The sequence below is a fragment of the Marmota monax genome, unplaced genomic scaffold, assembly GCF_021218885.2.
Source record: "Marmota monax isolate L192 unplaced genomic scaffold, Marmota_monax_Labrador192_F-V1.1 WCK01_AAM20220418_F8-fsc00042, whole genome shotgun sequence".
NCBI lineage: Eukaryota > Metazoa > Chordata > Mammalia > Rodentia > Sciuridae > Marmota > Marmota monax.
The window spans coordinates 4,132,379-4,147,901 of NW_026693008.1; the positions used below are offsets into that span (position 1 = coordinate 4,132,379).

At 41.3% G+C, this 15,523-nt stretch overlaps 1 protein-coding gene across 8 annotated transcripts in view; it reads left to right on the plus strand.

Annotated features, from left to right (window-relative positions):
- Nucleotides 1-15,523, plus strand: part of Cadps (calcium dependent secretion activator) — a 480,326-nt gene that overhangs the window by 353,026 nt on the left and 111,777 nt on the right. For 4 of the 8 annotated variants that reach the window (XM_058582090.1, XM_058582085.1, XM_058582091.1 and 1 more), the window contains exons 14-18: nucleotides 358-459; nucleotides 1,847-1,910; nucleotides 2,523-2,646; nucleotides 5,294-5,362; nucleotides 6,243-6,260. In XM_058582090.1, the coding sequence (XP_058438073.1) occupies nucleotides 358-459; nucleotides 1,847-1,910; nucleotides 2,523-2,646; nucleotides 5,294-5,362; nucleotides 6,243-6,260 (377 nt within the window). The remainder of the gene's footprint in view (nucleotides 1-357; nucleotides 460-1,846; nucleotides 1,911-2,522; nucleotides 2,647-5,293; nucleotides 5,363-6,242; nucleotides 6,261-15,523) is intronic. The other 4 variants (XM_058582087.1, XM_058582089.1, XM_058582088.1 and 1 more) reach the window with 2 other exon arrangements.

Genomic DNA, 15,523 nt, shown 5'->3' on the forward strand with positions numbered 1-15,523 from the left:
GAAGAGTATTGTAAAGCTTTCCTAATTGAAGAAAATATTGGCAACTAGTTCCATTTTTTTTTAAGCTGTGAGCCAAATAGAAGAAGTCTAGGAGCTGGACTTTGAAAAGCATTCCCTGGGTACATTTCACCATTTCCTAAGAAATGAGCTATGGTTCTGCAGATGTCCCCAAAATGACAACCCCAAAACCAACCCATCCTCTTTAGAAGCCTGCCCTGAATAGCAGGGCTTCTTGGGCAGTCACAGCGATCATTGTAATTGTTGCTTCTAAAATGGACAGTTTCCTCCTGCTAGAGATTTGGTGTTACAGTGTCAGCCTACGAGGTAGCCGTCACTTCATAACATGTCTTCCTTCAGGCCTGACGGAATCGGAACTGTGACTGTTGAAGAAAAGGAACGCTTTGAAGAAATCAAAGAGAGACTCCGAGTTTTGCTGGAAAATCAGATTACGCACTTTAGGTAAGGATCTGGGCTTGGACTGATAAGGAGGGTGAAACTGGGGAAGCTCGGTTCCCCTAAACCGTCAATCTGTCAGCGATACGTCGCATCTCTCAAAATAACTGAATGTGGAAAACCAGCCATTGAACATGGTTCGGCAGTAGCTAGCCGATTTCCAATTAAGTTCATTTTCTTTCTACTCAAAGAAAGAAGCCTTCCTTTTAGGAGATGACATTGGTCATCAGTCTATTATTAAAAGTTGAATTTGAAGCTTCTTTAAGTTCCTGATTAAAAGAGTTAAAAAAAATCAGTGAATCATAATACTTGGGGGTTGGGGGGTGCAGTTCCCAGAAGTTTCTGCCTTGCCCACACTCCCAAAAGTAGGATGAGCTGGCTCTGCAGAGCAAGAGAGAGATTTGGATTCACCTGGGAGACCAGGTATCCCACACACACTGCAGAAAGATCCAGTACAGGATGTTTCCACCACAAAGCCCATTTCTCCCTTGGAGCAAATTGGGCATTTCCAATGCTCTGCAAGTGCTTCTGGGCCAGAGATCTTGAAATAGAAAGAGTATATGTAATTTTTCCTATTTATTAAACACTTCCCATGTGCCAGTCACAGAAATCTATTAGCTTATGTTTTTAATTGGGAAGGACTTTATAAGGTAGTTTGTATAGAATGAGAGCAGGAGAGGTTAAAGAACTTGACCGAAGCCACCCAGGACAGTGTGAGTTGAAGCCACCCATGCCACTTTCGGTATGAAGAGCAGTGGTTTAAAGAGCTCATGACAGCCTGACATAGCTCTTGGGGCTTGTAGGGCTACCTGACATATTTCTATCTGCCACCAAAGACCTCTGCTTGAGGGAGCAAGATTTTGGTGCAGGATCCTTTGTTGATCACAGAGGACAGTAAAATGCATGACCTACAGCCAAAGGTCCAATAAGAAGGAGAAACCTCAAGAAAGCAAAAAGTCAGGAATTCACTCTGAGCTCCCTCTTCTATTTCACGCATTATGCTTGGGGGATTTAATGTGTCTTTGAACTTCAGCCTGTTTCAACAAATTTTTGTAAGTGCCCACCTCTATAATAATAAGGGTCACCTTCGAGCAAACTAATGGTTTTGCTTCACAATAGAAATCTTAAACACAGCCTTATGTCATCACTTTAAATATTCTTTTTTGCCGCAGACATTTGCAGAGTGCCTCTTTAGTCATTATTCACACATACACATATATACATTATATACACACATATATGGTGTGAATTCAGATTAACATAACACAATGTGACAAAATAAAAAGCATTTTCCGTTCCTCGGAGAGAGTTGCTATAGGAATCAAATCGCAGCATATTTCCTGCTAAAATGTAATCGATCTGGGCAACCTGAAGAATTTTGTGTCTTTTTTAGGTATTGCTTTCCATTTGGTCGGCCCGAAGGTGCTTTAAAAGCTACTCTCTCGCTCCTGGAAAGGGTAAGAACGAAAGTGAAAGACTGATAAGGAGACTTACACCAAATGGTAACGAAATAGTGTTGTTGAATGACCCACTTTGTCATTTCCAAAGGATTTCTTTACCGTTCATCAAACATCAGAATAAAAATGAGGAAACTGCCAAGTTGCTAGAAATTTTATCTCCGGACCCCCAAATAGTTAGGATAAGTTGAAAAGATGTTCCTGCCCTTCCCTGATGGGTGGGTGGGCTTTGGCCTCCTAACTGTGCATTACCATTCTATGTTTTTGTGTTGTTGTTTTTAGTTGTTGGTACTGGAGATTGAACCCAGGGGCGCTTTACCATTGGCTACATCCCTAGCCCTTTCCTTCTTTCTTTCTCTCCTTAATTATTGAGACAGGATCTCACTAAGTTGCTAAGGCTGGCCTCAAACTTGAGATCTTCCTGCCTCAGCCTCCCATGTTGCTGGGGTTACAGGCATGCCACAGTATTTTCTCTTTAACCACATATCTCCATCATTGCTCAATAACCAGGAGGGAATCACAACTAATTTTAAACCCCAAACCTTGGAACAGGGAGTAAGGAGTAAGCCTGGTTCAAACCTTCTCAATAACCCCTTTTCTTTCTGCCTAAAGGTTTTGATGAAAGACATTGTTACCCCAGTGCCACAAGAGGAGGTAAAAACGGTCATCCGTAAATGTCTAGAGCAGGCCGCTCTAGTCAACTACTCGCGCCTCTCTGAATATGCCAAAATTGAAGGTAAGGTTCCCTTCTGTCCCCAGTTTTGAATTTAATTATACAATGGCTCCCTGGGAAATGTTTTTTTACCCCCTATGGGCACCAGAAAACAGTGGTCCATCTGAGTACGTTAAGCTGAAACCTGAAAGCACCTGAAATCTAGAAGCTTCTTGGCTGTGGTCCAATAAATAAATAAGAGGCTCAGGAGCCAGCCTTTGTGGGGAAGACTAGTGAATGGAGATGTGATAATATAACTAAGGTCCTTATAAGAGATCGCATTGGCCCTAAATGTCTGTTCTACTGCTAATATTCTCCTAGGAAAGGATTTGGTTAGATGGCTGCCTGCCTTTCCTTCTTTAAACACAGGGAAAAGGAGCACTCTCTTATCTCCTGCTGATAGTATTAGAAAAACAAAACAAAAAAAAGCTGAATAATGTAATGTCAAGGTTTAGCCTTAAGCCTTCCTTCCCCTTGAAAGTATCTTCTCCGAGCTGGGCACAGTGGCACATGCCTGTAATCCCAGCAGCTGAGGAGGCTGAGGCAGGAGGATCACAAGTTCAAAGCCAGCCTCAGCAACTTAGAGAGGCCCTGAGCAACATAGTGAGACCCTGTCTCAAAATAAAAAATGAAAAGGGCTGGGGATGTGGCTCAGTGGTAAAGTGCCCCTAGGTTCAATCTCTGGTACTAAAAAAAAAAAAAAAAAAAAAAAAGGAGGAAAAAAAGAAAGTATCTTATCCTTTGAGAGCTTTTGAACTTGATGGCAGGTTGGCATGGAGCCCTAGATGACTCAGGTTAGCTTTAGATCTCATTCATTGCTACTAAAGACCTGAGATGATTGCTACCACTGCCCTCTCAAGTTTTAGGAAAGTGGTCACTGATGATCCTATAATCACCCAAAAGGCACTTTGAGTAAACTCGAGTTGAGAAAGGTAATGGTTCTCTGGGACCTATTTCTTCGCAGAGGTATTAATCACTTTTCATTGTTACCCCGTTGGCTGCTATAGGGTGATTTGAAAACCACACCCAACTTGACCAGTGGTGTAAGTGTATAAATGTGGGAGTTTTGTGTGCAAAACTTGATGTGTCCGCATTCTGGAATCTGATGTTCTGTCACACACGAAACACATGACACCTGACCAAGTCCAGCAAAGGCACGTTGCCTACCTCAGGACACGACTGGGGAAGAAAATAAAATTTTAAAAAGAGAAAGAAACTAACCTACCACCCAGACCCTACCACTTTACCCTGCCAAAGTCCTTGTTTCCTTAGAGAATTAGGTCAAGATCATGTCAAATTTGCAGCATTCTGTACATCACATATTCTCCCTCTCTCAATTTTGTCTGTCTGATGATGCAAATTGTGTACCAGTGGTAATGAATTCATTGTTATGCATCCAAGGAGAAACACTTAAGAATTGGGCACTAAAAGGATGTTTATCAACTCTTGACTTGGTAATGAGTGATAAAAATAGATGAACAAGAAGATTGATCATGAAAGGGCTATATTAGCAGATAATTGTTCCAGCATTGACCGTCCCAGGACATAATGATTGCAACCAATGATTGCATTTGGTCAAGTGAACCAGGTACTGAATTATTCTAGGCAAGGACAGAGATGGGATGGGATCAGAAAACATTTGGTCACCGTGGCTGCTCCCTCGTAGATCTTGGTCTAGCGATTACTTAGTCTTTTGGTAAGATCTGCTCTCTTCTTTCAGATAAATAAATCCAAAAAACAAACTTTAAGATCTGTAAGTAAAAATGCATTCATTTCCAAAGTAGATCAGCTGGTCTGTAATTTCCTTTTGTGCCTCAATTCTTCTCGGTTGTGTTAATTATCTTTTGCACTGTGACTTTTAGGTCTGGGGATTCTTTGAAGAAACCAATCCTTTTTTTCCAACTCTCTTTTCAGAGAAGTACCTCATTCCACACTACCCGCTCTCTTCTGCTTCTCTCCTTCCTTGTCCGTGATTGGCTCAGCCACTTTTTGACGTGACCTCTGCAAAAGTGGCTGAGACCCCAATTTCAAAGCATGCTGGGATTGTTAATTCAGACAACCCAACATCCTCTGGCTGCATGTATCAGGTTTTCTTTCATGAACATAGTCCACCCTGGGCTGGGACATTGCAGCTTCAAAGATATTACTACCAGACAGCTTTCTTTCACAAGGTTCTGATCCTACCCTCAGAAAAGAAATCTTCCATTTTTTTGCATTTGAGCTCCCTCTGTGAGCATGAACAGCTTAGTGCCCTGCGAATTCTGGAAAGAAGTTGTAGTAATATTGCTGGCGACTATGTTTATGAAGAAATACCTCAAAGAGCCTTAGATACTAAAGTCTTAAATCCTTAGTATCTTGGAGCCGTAAATCAATGAGATTCTGTTTCCCCTTGACTCATGATGTTTTTTGGTCATTGTATTCTTGCCAACAACTCTAAAGAGACGTGTAAGATCATGGTCACAATCTCTCTCGTGACTCACGGCATGCTGAATGGTTAATCCAGTAGATTACCAATTTTTGAAACTCCTTTTTTTCTTTTATCCTGTGTTGATCCCAAAATACTCTGTGGCTATTTTCCTTTGAGCTAATGTAACGTTTTCCTCTAACCTGTGACCTTTGACCTCTTTACCTCTGACCTAAGCCTCTTGCATGCCCAAATCCTCTTTTATAGGGAAAAAGAGAGAAATGTATGAGCATCCTGTCTTCTGCTTGGCCTCCCAAGTGATGGATTTAACCATTCGTGAGTACCTACCACCTCCTCACCACGCTTTCCTTCACTCTTTTCTGTTTTCATTATTTCAAGAAAAATCCAGGTCCAAACCAACTCACTCTCCTTGCTTCAAGTTTTTTAGCATTGGCTTGTCTGTTGGTTCTGTCTGTGAAACCCAGTGTGAGAAGTCCAGTCACTTTTTTATCAACCTAAAACAGGTTAGACAATTAAGCCATTTGTTTGTGATAAACTCAAACTCGTCTGTAAGTTTTTCAGTTCTTCTCTGTCTGTGACCTGAATGCATTTTTACTTTGCTTGTGTGTGACCCTAATCTGTAAAGTGCTTGTCACTGGTACACAATCCAAAGGAAGCAGCTAGGCTGGGGGAGCAACGCATTAGGTGTCAGATGAAGGACATTTGGGGCAAAGGAATGCCTCCTTCTCCATGTTGGAGAGGTCAAACTACTGTGGGTACGAGATCACGTGAGGTGGTCCACTCTCTGTAAAAAATGAGATCTCATTTGCCTCCCCTCTGTTCTCTCTCAAGCTGGGAAGCTTTCCCTTGTTCTCTCTGGAGGGTTTGACTTGTCCTTTGTCCTCGAAGCTCTGGCTAGAACATATGACTTAATTGTCATTTGGAGAGTTCATGTATGTTTCATAGCTTGATTTCACATTAAACTTAATTTGACTAATTTTCTATTTGTGCAGCATTTTCCACCTCTGTGAAGGAGCCTTTTTTTGCTGGCCCCCACACTTCGGGGCGGTGGGAACCCAAGGGCAACCTTTGCTTTCCAATACCATGTATCACACATAAGTTGGGGGGCATTGTGGTCCACTTGCTCATTAATCTTGCATATGTGTTCTTGTTTCTCTCTCTCTTCTCTCCTTGTTGTGCTCTCTCTTTCAAATAGAGAATCAAAAGGACGCAGGTGAACCAATTGTATATGCATTATCGATTATCAGGACTGTTGAGTTATATTCAGTTTTTGTTTCTGTTTTTGTTTTTTTAATAGCTCCTTAAGGTATGTACTCCCAGAGAGCCATGCGGAGTTGCAATTATACTTAAGGAGTTAATTTGTGCTGTCTAAATACATCTCATGCCCATTTGATGTTGACCTTTATAGAGCAGAATTTCCATAAAGGCATAAGCTTTGGAGGAAAGAATTCTGGTTTTGCTGCAGAGATTCATTTCATCTTTGGTTTCAGGATACAGTGATTTGGCCTCATGCGCGTTAAAAAAAAAAAAAGTTACTGAACCAAACGAATCTTCCTTTTTGCTTTTCATTCTCTCTCTCTCTCTCTCTCTCTCTCTCTCTCTCTCTCTCTCTCTCTCTCTTTTGTTTTTAGTTTTTGTTTTTGTTTTTGTTTTCTGTTTTCTGCCCTATGGAGAAGTTTGTGTTCTTCGATGAGTGTTTATTGGCCAAGACAGACGGAAGTTGTGTCCGTGTTGTATCTTGTATGTATTCTGTGATGACGTAGGAGAACAGGCAAATGGAGCAGGGGTCATTGCTGGAAGTTTCCCAGAGGGGTGGCTCCTAGGAAGTCCTCTGGCTTCGAAAGTTTTCTTCTTGTTTGGTCCCCAAACTTCTGAGCCTATTTTGAGAGGAGCTCTGGCTAAAAATGTTCATAAATCTATAATATTAGTCATTATTTTTAAGACCTAAGAGTCTCAAAAAATAATAATTGTCATATCTAGAGTTAACAGTTGAGCTTATTTCTGGACAATTCAGAGAGCATTTTTGAGCCAAGCCTTAGTTTAGCAGTAAATATTAGAAGACTCACAAAACTATGTTCAAGACACATGAGCCTGCCCCCCCCCTCTCAGGAAAGGCATTCATTCATTCATTCATTCACTGGACAAATGTTTAGTGAGAGCCCAACTTGACCCTGTTGTTCAAAGCCAGGTACTATGTAAACAAGAGGGAGACAGCTGTTAGCCTCATGGAACATATGTGCATGTGTGTAATTGACAAATTCAGTACACTGAAATACCTGTTGGTTGAGTGTGTGTGCAAGAGTTGGGGTGCTGTCAGAAAACCACAGAAGTCTTCATAAGGTGATAAGGCTTGAATTTCATCTTGGCAGAGATGAATCAGAATCAGTTCAGGGGAGCTGGAATTGAAGATTGGGAAGGCATTCTTGATAGAGAAAAATCTGCAAATAAGTAAAACCATATTGCTAATCAAAAAAAAAAAAACTAAGGCTTACTTAATGCTTATCATACTCCTCACATGATTCTACATGCTTTGTCTGTGTTAACACATTTAATCCTCAGAACCCCTTGTGGGAGACAGGATGTTGTTGCTCCCGTTTTACAGATGAGCAGACTGAGGCACAGAGAACTTGAACATGCACTTCTGGAAACATAAGTGGTAGAACCAGAATCTGAGCCCAGCAGAAGCACACTCTTGACTACTCTGTAATTGAACATTCTGCAAATCAAAGTAGATGGTGGCAGTGGCAGATGTTGATGGCAAAGGTAGGCATGGGGGCAATATCTCAAAGGCCTTCATATGCCATAATGAGACAGAGCTCTGACTGTATCTCATGGTCCAAAGGTTTTCAACCTGAAATCTAAGCCCACTTTTGCATGCATAGGATTTTTTCAGAGGAATGATTTCCCAGGTCTCACCCCTCCCCCAAAGTGGCAGAGAGCCACCAGAGGTTCCCTAAGCAAGAGATAGCTTGGTGGTTTGCACTCCAGAAAAATCACACTAGTAGCAATGGGGAGAAACAACTGAAGTGCAGGAATAGAGGAAAACTGAATCTACAACATAAGGTCAAAACAGAGATGGGTTTAAGGCTTGGGACATTGAAGCTCTTCTAAATATCCCAGGTCTTTGTCACAATTACAGTCATAGTTTCTTTGCTGACCTTTACATTTTTTGTTATTTTCTTCCTCCTCTCTTTTCAATGTCCTCCGGGAGTAGAGCACCAAAATCTGGGTGGGTATGGAGGTAGCAGGACACTGCCAGAGTTCCAAATTGGGTGAGCTGGAATGCGGGGACTAGAATGTGGTGGCCCCTGAGTCCTTTAGTCAGGCGGAGCTTGAGAAGCAACAGAATCTGCAGGTGACTCTTTGGTGGACTTGGGTGTTCTAGCTGGTGGCATTATTAGAAATTAAGAGTTTAATCACAGTATCTCAAAGAGGGGAAAGCTGCAAAGGATTGCTAGTATGTGAAAGAAAACCTGTGACTCCTGCAAATGAATTCTATTATTTTAAATACATATCCACTGAAACTGTCACATGTTCCCCACCAAGCAGGCTCTAAGAAAGTCGACACTACTATTGCTGTTTTGCCTCAATTCTTGGCTAAATACTTGCATAATTTTCTGAGCATCATAACGATTCCACTGGAATTTGAAATAAAGCAACTTTTTCCTTCGAACATGCCAAGGATTTCCAAAATTGGACAGAGATGACTTACAGAGATAGATATATGATAGAGATAGAAGTAGGTGGGTGGGTAGATGGATAGATGGGTATATACAAACAGAGATATATAGCTAGATAAGTAGGTGGATGGGTACATGGATGAGTGAATGGTGGGTGGATGGACGGTGGGCAGACGGGTACTTGGATGAATGGACAGAGGGATGGATGGATGGATGAATGGATAGATGGATGGATGGACAGATGGATAAATAGTCATCCCATCTCAGGCCCAGGCACTGTGCTAAGGACTTTACATGGAGGATCTGATTGGATCTTCCTTTACCTTATTCCCATGAAGAAGACTTCATTATTGCTCCACATACACATGAGGGAGCTGAGATTCAGGAAGGTAAGTGAGTTTTTCAAGCAGAATTTGACTCAGATCTGACTAAATGCAAGCACCATAGTTTTTGTCTCTTTCTGTCACTCAGATTTTCTAGCTGAAATGGTAGACACTTCAATAATATTCATTCATTCAGTAAATAAGTCCAAAAGTACATACAACCTGTCACATAGGAAGACTACAAAATAATAAAACCATCCCTTTGGGGCCAAATTTGTTTTCATCCTAAAGCCTTCCTGAGGGCAGTTGAGATTCCTGAAGATTGCCGAAGAACAAGGGACTTTTTTCTTGTCCAGTTGATAGAAACTTTGTAGAGTGAGTCATATCCATCCAGAGAACTTCCAAGCAGATTCTGTGGTGTGGAGGTTCTGTTTCTTTTCCTATATCAAAGCAAATGTCCCACAAGTCTAAGGCCTGTTCATACAGAGAAAGGACCAAGTCCACAATTCCCACTAGCCCACAATCCAAAGCCATCACTCTGCTTTCTTCCCAAGGGACCAGCGAGGGATAAGCCCAAGCCTGCAAGATCCGGGCAGTTCTTGGAGGAGGACAGCCCATGCTTCAGGTCTTATACAGGAGGAGTTAAATGTTTCTCTTTTCACCCTTTTTGTTTCAGTGATGCATGCATAAGCGTTTCCAAGCTCAAATTATTCTGTTCACTAGCACCTTATTTATACTTTACAAAAAGTGAGGGGGGCAAAGAGAAACATATTTCAAAACCGTCATCAAGAAGGATCCTCAAGGAAGAGAATTTGTTGTCTCTCAACAAATGTGAAGCCAGGATACAAGGAGCAAAAGCAGTCATGATCTCTGCCCTTATGGAACTAATGTAAAAGTAGGCATAAAATAAGCAAATGTGATGATTATGGCAAAAGGGATGCAAGATGCCAAAGGAATGCAGTGCAAGAGGAGTATGCCCAGGCCAGTGTCTTTGATGTATTGCATATTGGGGGCTAGTGCCAAAGGAGGACATCATGAAGGTCAAGGGCTAAGCCCCCAATAACTGGCAAGAGTTTTTTCTGACTATGTTGCTTGTTTGCTTATATTAACTATCCCTCCAGATGCTCTAAGATCCTGTCCAAGAGAGCAAATGGCTAAGTACATGAATGATTACTAGGGATTGAACAGATCCTTTTTTTCAATTTTATTTATTTATTTATTCATTCATTCATTTATTTTGCAGTTGTAGATGGACAGCATCCCTTTATTTTGTTTATTTGTTTGTTTGTTTTTATGCAATGTTAAGGATCAAACCCAGTACCTCACACATGCTAGGCAAGCCCTCTACCACTGAGCTATAGCCCCAGCCCTGAATGGATCCTTAAGAGTGCTATTAAATCAGTATTCTTGCTATAGCGAGTGACCATAAAGAAAAACTCAAATAACTTAAGCAAGCAAAAGGCATATTTTTAGCTAGGAATTTCAAGGAGGAATGGGACTCAAGAATGAAGAAGTTTAGTTTGTTTTCATATCTCCAACTGCTAAAGGCTTCTTTAACATGACTCGATGTAATACAAGTGTTTGAGCAGTAACATGGCCACAGTTATCCTCAGACTTTTATCCAAGTTAATGACCCTAGAAGCAAAAGAGCTTTCTTCTCCTAGCAACTGTGTAAAATTCCAGAGAAGAGTCTCATTGGCCATCCTGGGTCACCTGAGAATATTATGAGCCAATCATAATATCTGATGATGGTGAGGGGGCACTCTGATTGGCTAGGCTAAGCTCACATGACTGCTTCTGTAAGATATGTTATTTGACTTTCCCACTAGAACTTTATGGGGTAGAGAAAAGGCTATTCCATGAGAAACTTTTCTGCATGGACAAGGACAACCGATCCATTACAGCATCCATCCAGAATTAGCTTAATTGTCTTAGGTGCAACAGCTTAGCCCACTGGACAAAGCCTAACTTTGAATACAAAAACACCAAATTGGAGAAGAAAACTATCACCCATAAGTGTCATTTTCCCCTTGTGGGTATTTTTTATTTGAATTTAAATAAAAATATTTGGGGTCTGGGGATGTAGCTTAGCATTAGAGCCACTTGCCAATAAATAAATTAAAAATTCTATATAAGAAATATTTTTTAATGGCATTAAGATACCTGAAGTTGCTCTCTGACTTGGAAGTTGCAGTTATGTTGATTTTTACCTAGCATTTCAAATTAGTACATCCATTAAGTAACCAGGGGCTTTGGGAAAGAGGTAAATGGTGCTATGTGGTTTCTGTGCATACTGAAAACAGAGCATTTTCTTTTCCATGAAAGCACTTTATTGGGCAGGATTCACTAAGGATCCCTTGCCACCAATATGTGAGGACCTGCTCAGGGCCAGGCTATGCTCTAGGCCCTAGAAAATAGGATTCAGGCCGGGCATGGCTGAGGCAGGTGGATCACAAGTTCAAAGCCAGCCTCAGCAACTTAGCGAGTGAGGTCCTAAGCAACTTAGCGAGTGAGGTCCTAAGCAACTCAATGAGACCCTGTGTCTAAATAAAATACAAAATAGGGCCGGGATGTGGCTCAGTGGTCGAGTGCCCCTGAGTTCAATCCTCAGTACCCTCACCCCCACCAAAGAAAAGAAGAAATACAGGATTCACTGGGTAGAGAGGGAGACAGATATGTATGTATAATCTACTCTTACAAATGACCATGAGCACTTAAATAGAGATACAGACCAAGGATTTGGGTGCTTGTCATGAAGACACTGTCTTATTATGGCACAGGAAGGCATAACTCTTGCTAAGAAGGACTCTCTCGAAGGTTTCGAGAAGGAGTGTGACGAGTTTGGATGTGTGCTTTGCAAAGATCACCATGGTGCTCCATGAAAGAGAATGAACCACAAAGGAAGAAAGGGACTAACTTAGGCTGGCTTGAGAGTTTTAACAATGGAAGAGGTGGAGATAATGAGACCTGACTCACGTGCCCACCCACCTCCACAGGAGTGTGGGCATGTTATCCAGTGTGGTGGGAGAAGAGATCAAGAGATGTTTTGAGGGTAAAATAGACTATCCCATCCCACTTAGGTTCTTACGGAGAGGTGAAAAGATGGCTCAGATGGAAAAAAGTGGAGAAGAGAATCCATGATCCATCCATCTGCTTTCCTAACATACTCTTTATACTGCCCTGGAGATGAAGCCTCCTGAAGCACATTCATGGAGATCCCAGGGGATCAAGTATATAGCATGGACAGCCTCACCAATGAAACGATGTTAACCCGAAGGCTTTGGTCCTTGTAGCTAACATTCTAGGAGGCCAGGTGTTCTTTCCACCATGATGCATCTATCTGCTTGGCTTTCTGTTCCTCCTGGGGCTTTTATCCACCCCACCCCACCCCCAATTACAGCAAATTTTACAGGCTAGTTATTTTCAGTAATAGCATAGTACAAACACTGGCATCTTCAATGATACATCAATGGCTGGAACTTGGTAATAAGTGGGCTACCCTTCTCTCTTGTGATATTTCAGGAACTGGCAGTTTGCTCTCTGGAAGCAGAGATGGTCAGGTTATTTAAGGGCTAATTGGAGTGTCTCTGGCTTCTGGATGCTTCTCTTCCTTGGCTTAGCTGAGCATGCAGAGGAATTCTCTTTTTGTTTTTCTGTAGTCACATTTAATTCTCTCTCTCTCTCTCTCTCTCTCTCTCTCTCTCTCTCTCTCTCTCTCTCTCTCTCTCTCTCTCTCCTCTCTCTCTTTCTCTCTCTCTCTTTGGAAGCCAAGCAGATTTAATTGTGTAAACATGAGCAATGGTAATTGGGTAAATGAAGTTGGAAACCAAGGTATGATGTTTTTGTTTTGCTCTGTAAGAGAAAAAAAAATAGGGAGCTTGTTTTTCTAGGGTGGCAAACCTCACTGTCAGAATTCTGGACAGACATTTGGCAGGAAGGAATCCGTTTATGAATTTCTCATCAAGACCCACTGAGCTAAAATACGTATCTGCTACTTCTCGGATTATGGATCAACCCTAGGGATGCTTCATTGTTTCCTTAACCCCTGGATCAAGTAGTTTGATACACCCATTCAGTTACCTGGGTGAGAATAGGTAGGAAGTTTCCATGAGAATTACACACTCAGGTAACAAGCATTTATTGCAAGAGCCACAAGTATATGTGACAGAGATGTACCTAACTTCAAGGCAGTGCTGTCAGCAAAATATAAGATATGGACTACTTTCTCTTTTAACAATAAAAGGAACGGTCATTGCCTGCCTTTAAATAGATATCATTTAAAGTTGACTTTTTTTCCTAAATTCTATGGACACCCATTTTTTCCCCTAAACAATTTAAGTAAGAAGAAATGGGTAAAGATACTTTTTGGTCCTATATACCAAACATCGAGGTGGTCCAGCAAGAAAAGGATCCCATGGAGTCTTGCTTTTAATAGATGATATTGCCAGAATATTATAGTTATCCATATCCCCCACTCTTTTTTCCTTTCCTATTAATGTCACTAGAATTCCACTTCCTATACGCCTGCCGTAAAATTCATTTTCCCAATTGAAAATTCACGCAAACCAAGAAGCAAACTTGGCAACAGAGTATGTCCCCCTCGCTGTACAGATTGCTTTGTAAACCAGAGCTAGCAGAAAGGAGCGGGTCCAAGGTTAATGAGACACTCATTATGGAGAGAGAACAGTGGACGCCATCGGTACACTGTGCCTATATGGAAGGAGAGGCTATTGTTACAGGATGTTTGCAGTGCCGATATTGTAAACCACATGACAGATGGGTCAAGTGCTGATTACGGTATTCTAACATTTGGAATAGCAAGTAACATATTTGATAAGCTGGCAAGTTTTTATATATGATTCAACCCACAATATAAAAGCCACGAGAATTCCAAATTAAAAATAATTAAATGAGCTGGAAACAATCAGATACCACACATTTTCCCCCAAAATGACAGATTTTGACATGTTGAAATTCCACAAAGGGAGCAAGAATATTTCCCAGCTAACTTGAACTAATAACGGCCCTTCGTCTGCTTTGGCAAAGCAATTAATTCCAGCCTTCTCACAATGTGGAGGTAACAAATAAACATTTGGAGGCACCTTAGACTTTAGATCTCTCCCATGCCTGCAAGGGACACCGAAAAGACATGAATACTTGGAATTTATAGGTGAGGAAACTAAACTAAGTAGCAGGTGCAAGGTTACCTGGAAAGCCGGTAGGTAGCCTATGGGGGTTGAGGAACCAAATCTTCCAACTATTCAGACATCATGTCCTGTTACCTGGTCACCTGAATGGAAGAAGCCGCTATTGGTACATAAGCGTTCTTCATGGTACAAAAGCATCTCTTCTTTGGGTCAATGATGTTGCCATCATCATTCATACACATCCATCTAGATGAGGCATCCAGTATTTGCTGTGGGTGTCTCAGTAGGGGTGGTACCAGAGACGCTGGTAAGAGTCTGTCAAATAATGTCACGCCTCTGTCACACGTTCAAGTAATGCCGAGAAAGTATCAGCTCTCCATTTGTGTTTGATCATTTGTTGGGTTGTTCTTTTCAGAGTTTGTCATCCTTTGTCAAAGTCACTTTGTCTCTTTTACTTTTTTTTTCTTTTCTTTTTTTTTTTTTTACCGCCTCTCTTCACCTACCTGAGCAGGTCCCCCGCCACCTCCTGGGCCTCCTCCTCCTCCACCCACCCAAACGCAGACCAGCATGTTATATCAGAGGCTCAAAGGCATGCCTAGGCCAACATCAAGTACTGTAAACTTCTATTGTTCCTGTACTCGGCAGCTTTCTAGTTTAGTTGGCTTTTCTGTTCACTTTCCCTTCTTGAAATTTTGTTTCAGTTTGGAATACTAAGCTGAGGCTTGGGCTCTCGAGTTTAATGCTGTAGGTTTTGAGATACTCAAAGAGAGCATTTATTTCCAAATGTCCACATTTTTTTTTGTCTAGCTCTGTCTGACATATGCAACATTTTCAAATCTCAATGTCAGCACAAAATAACATTGTTGTTGCATAACATTTTGCATGACAATTTTTTATATGTTATGAGCTTCAATTCTGTTGTATGAAATGTTTCCTAAGTATACTGTATTTTTAGTTCTCTTTTGTCAGTGCTCCAGCTAGTGCAAGATTGGGGGACAGGAATATTGCAGTACATTTCAAGACAGCAGAAGTGATGCAAAAAAAAAAAAAAATCATTTCTAAGCACAAACTTTTCCTTGACCTCTGGGTGGGGGGGGGAGCGCTGAAGGATTTTACACAATATTTTCTTTAAAGACAACATCTCAGAGAAATCATGTCTAGTCTTTTTTTTTTTTTTGCCTCCTTGCCATTTAGCTAGTAAATCAGCTATGCAAATGAACAGGAAAATAGTACTATGTCTCACTCAAATGGCTTGATCTACAGATAATGGAACCATAATTAATTGATGGTCAACGAAAGTCTGGCTAAATGGGTGAATTGGCAGAT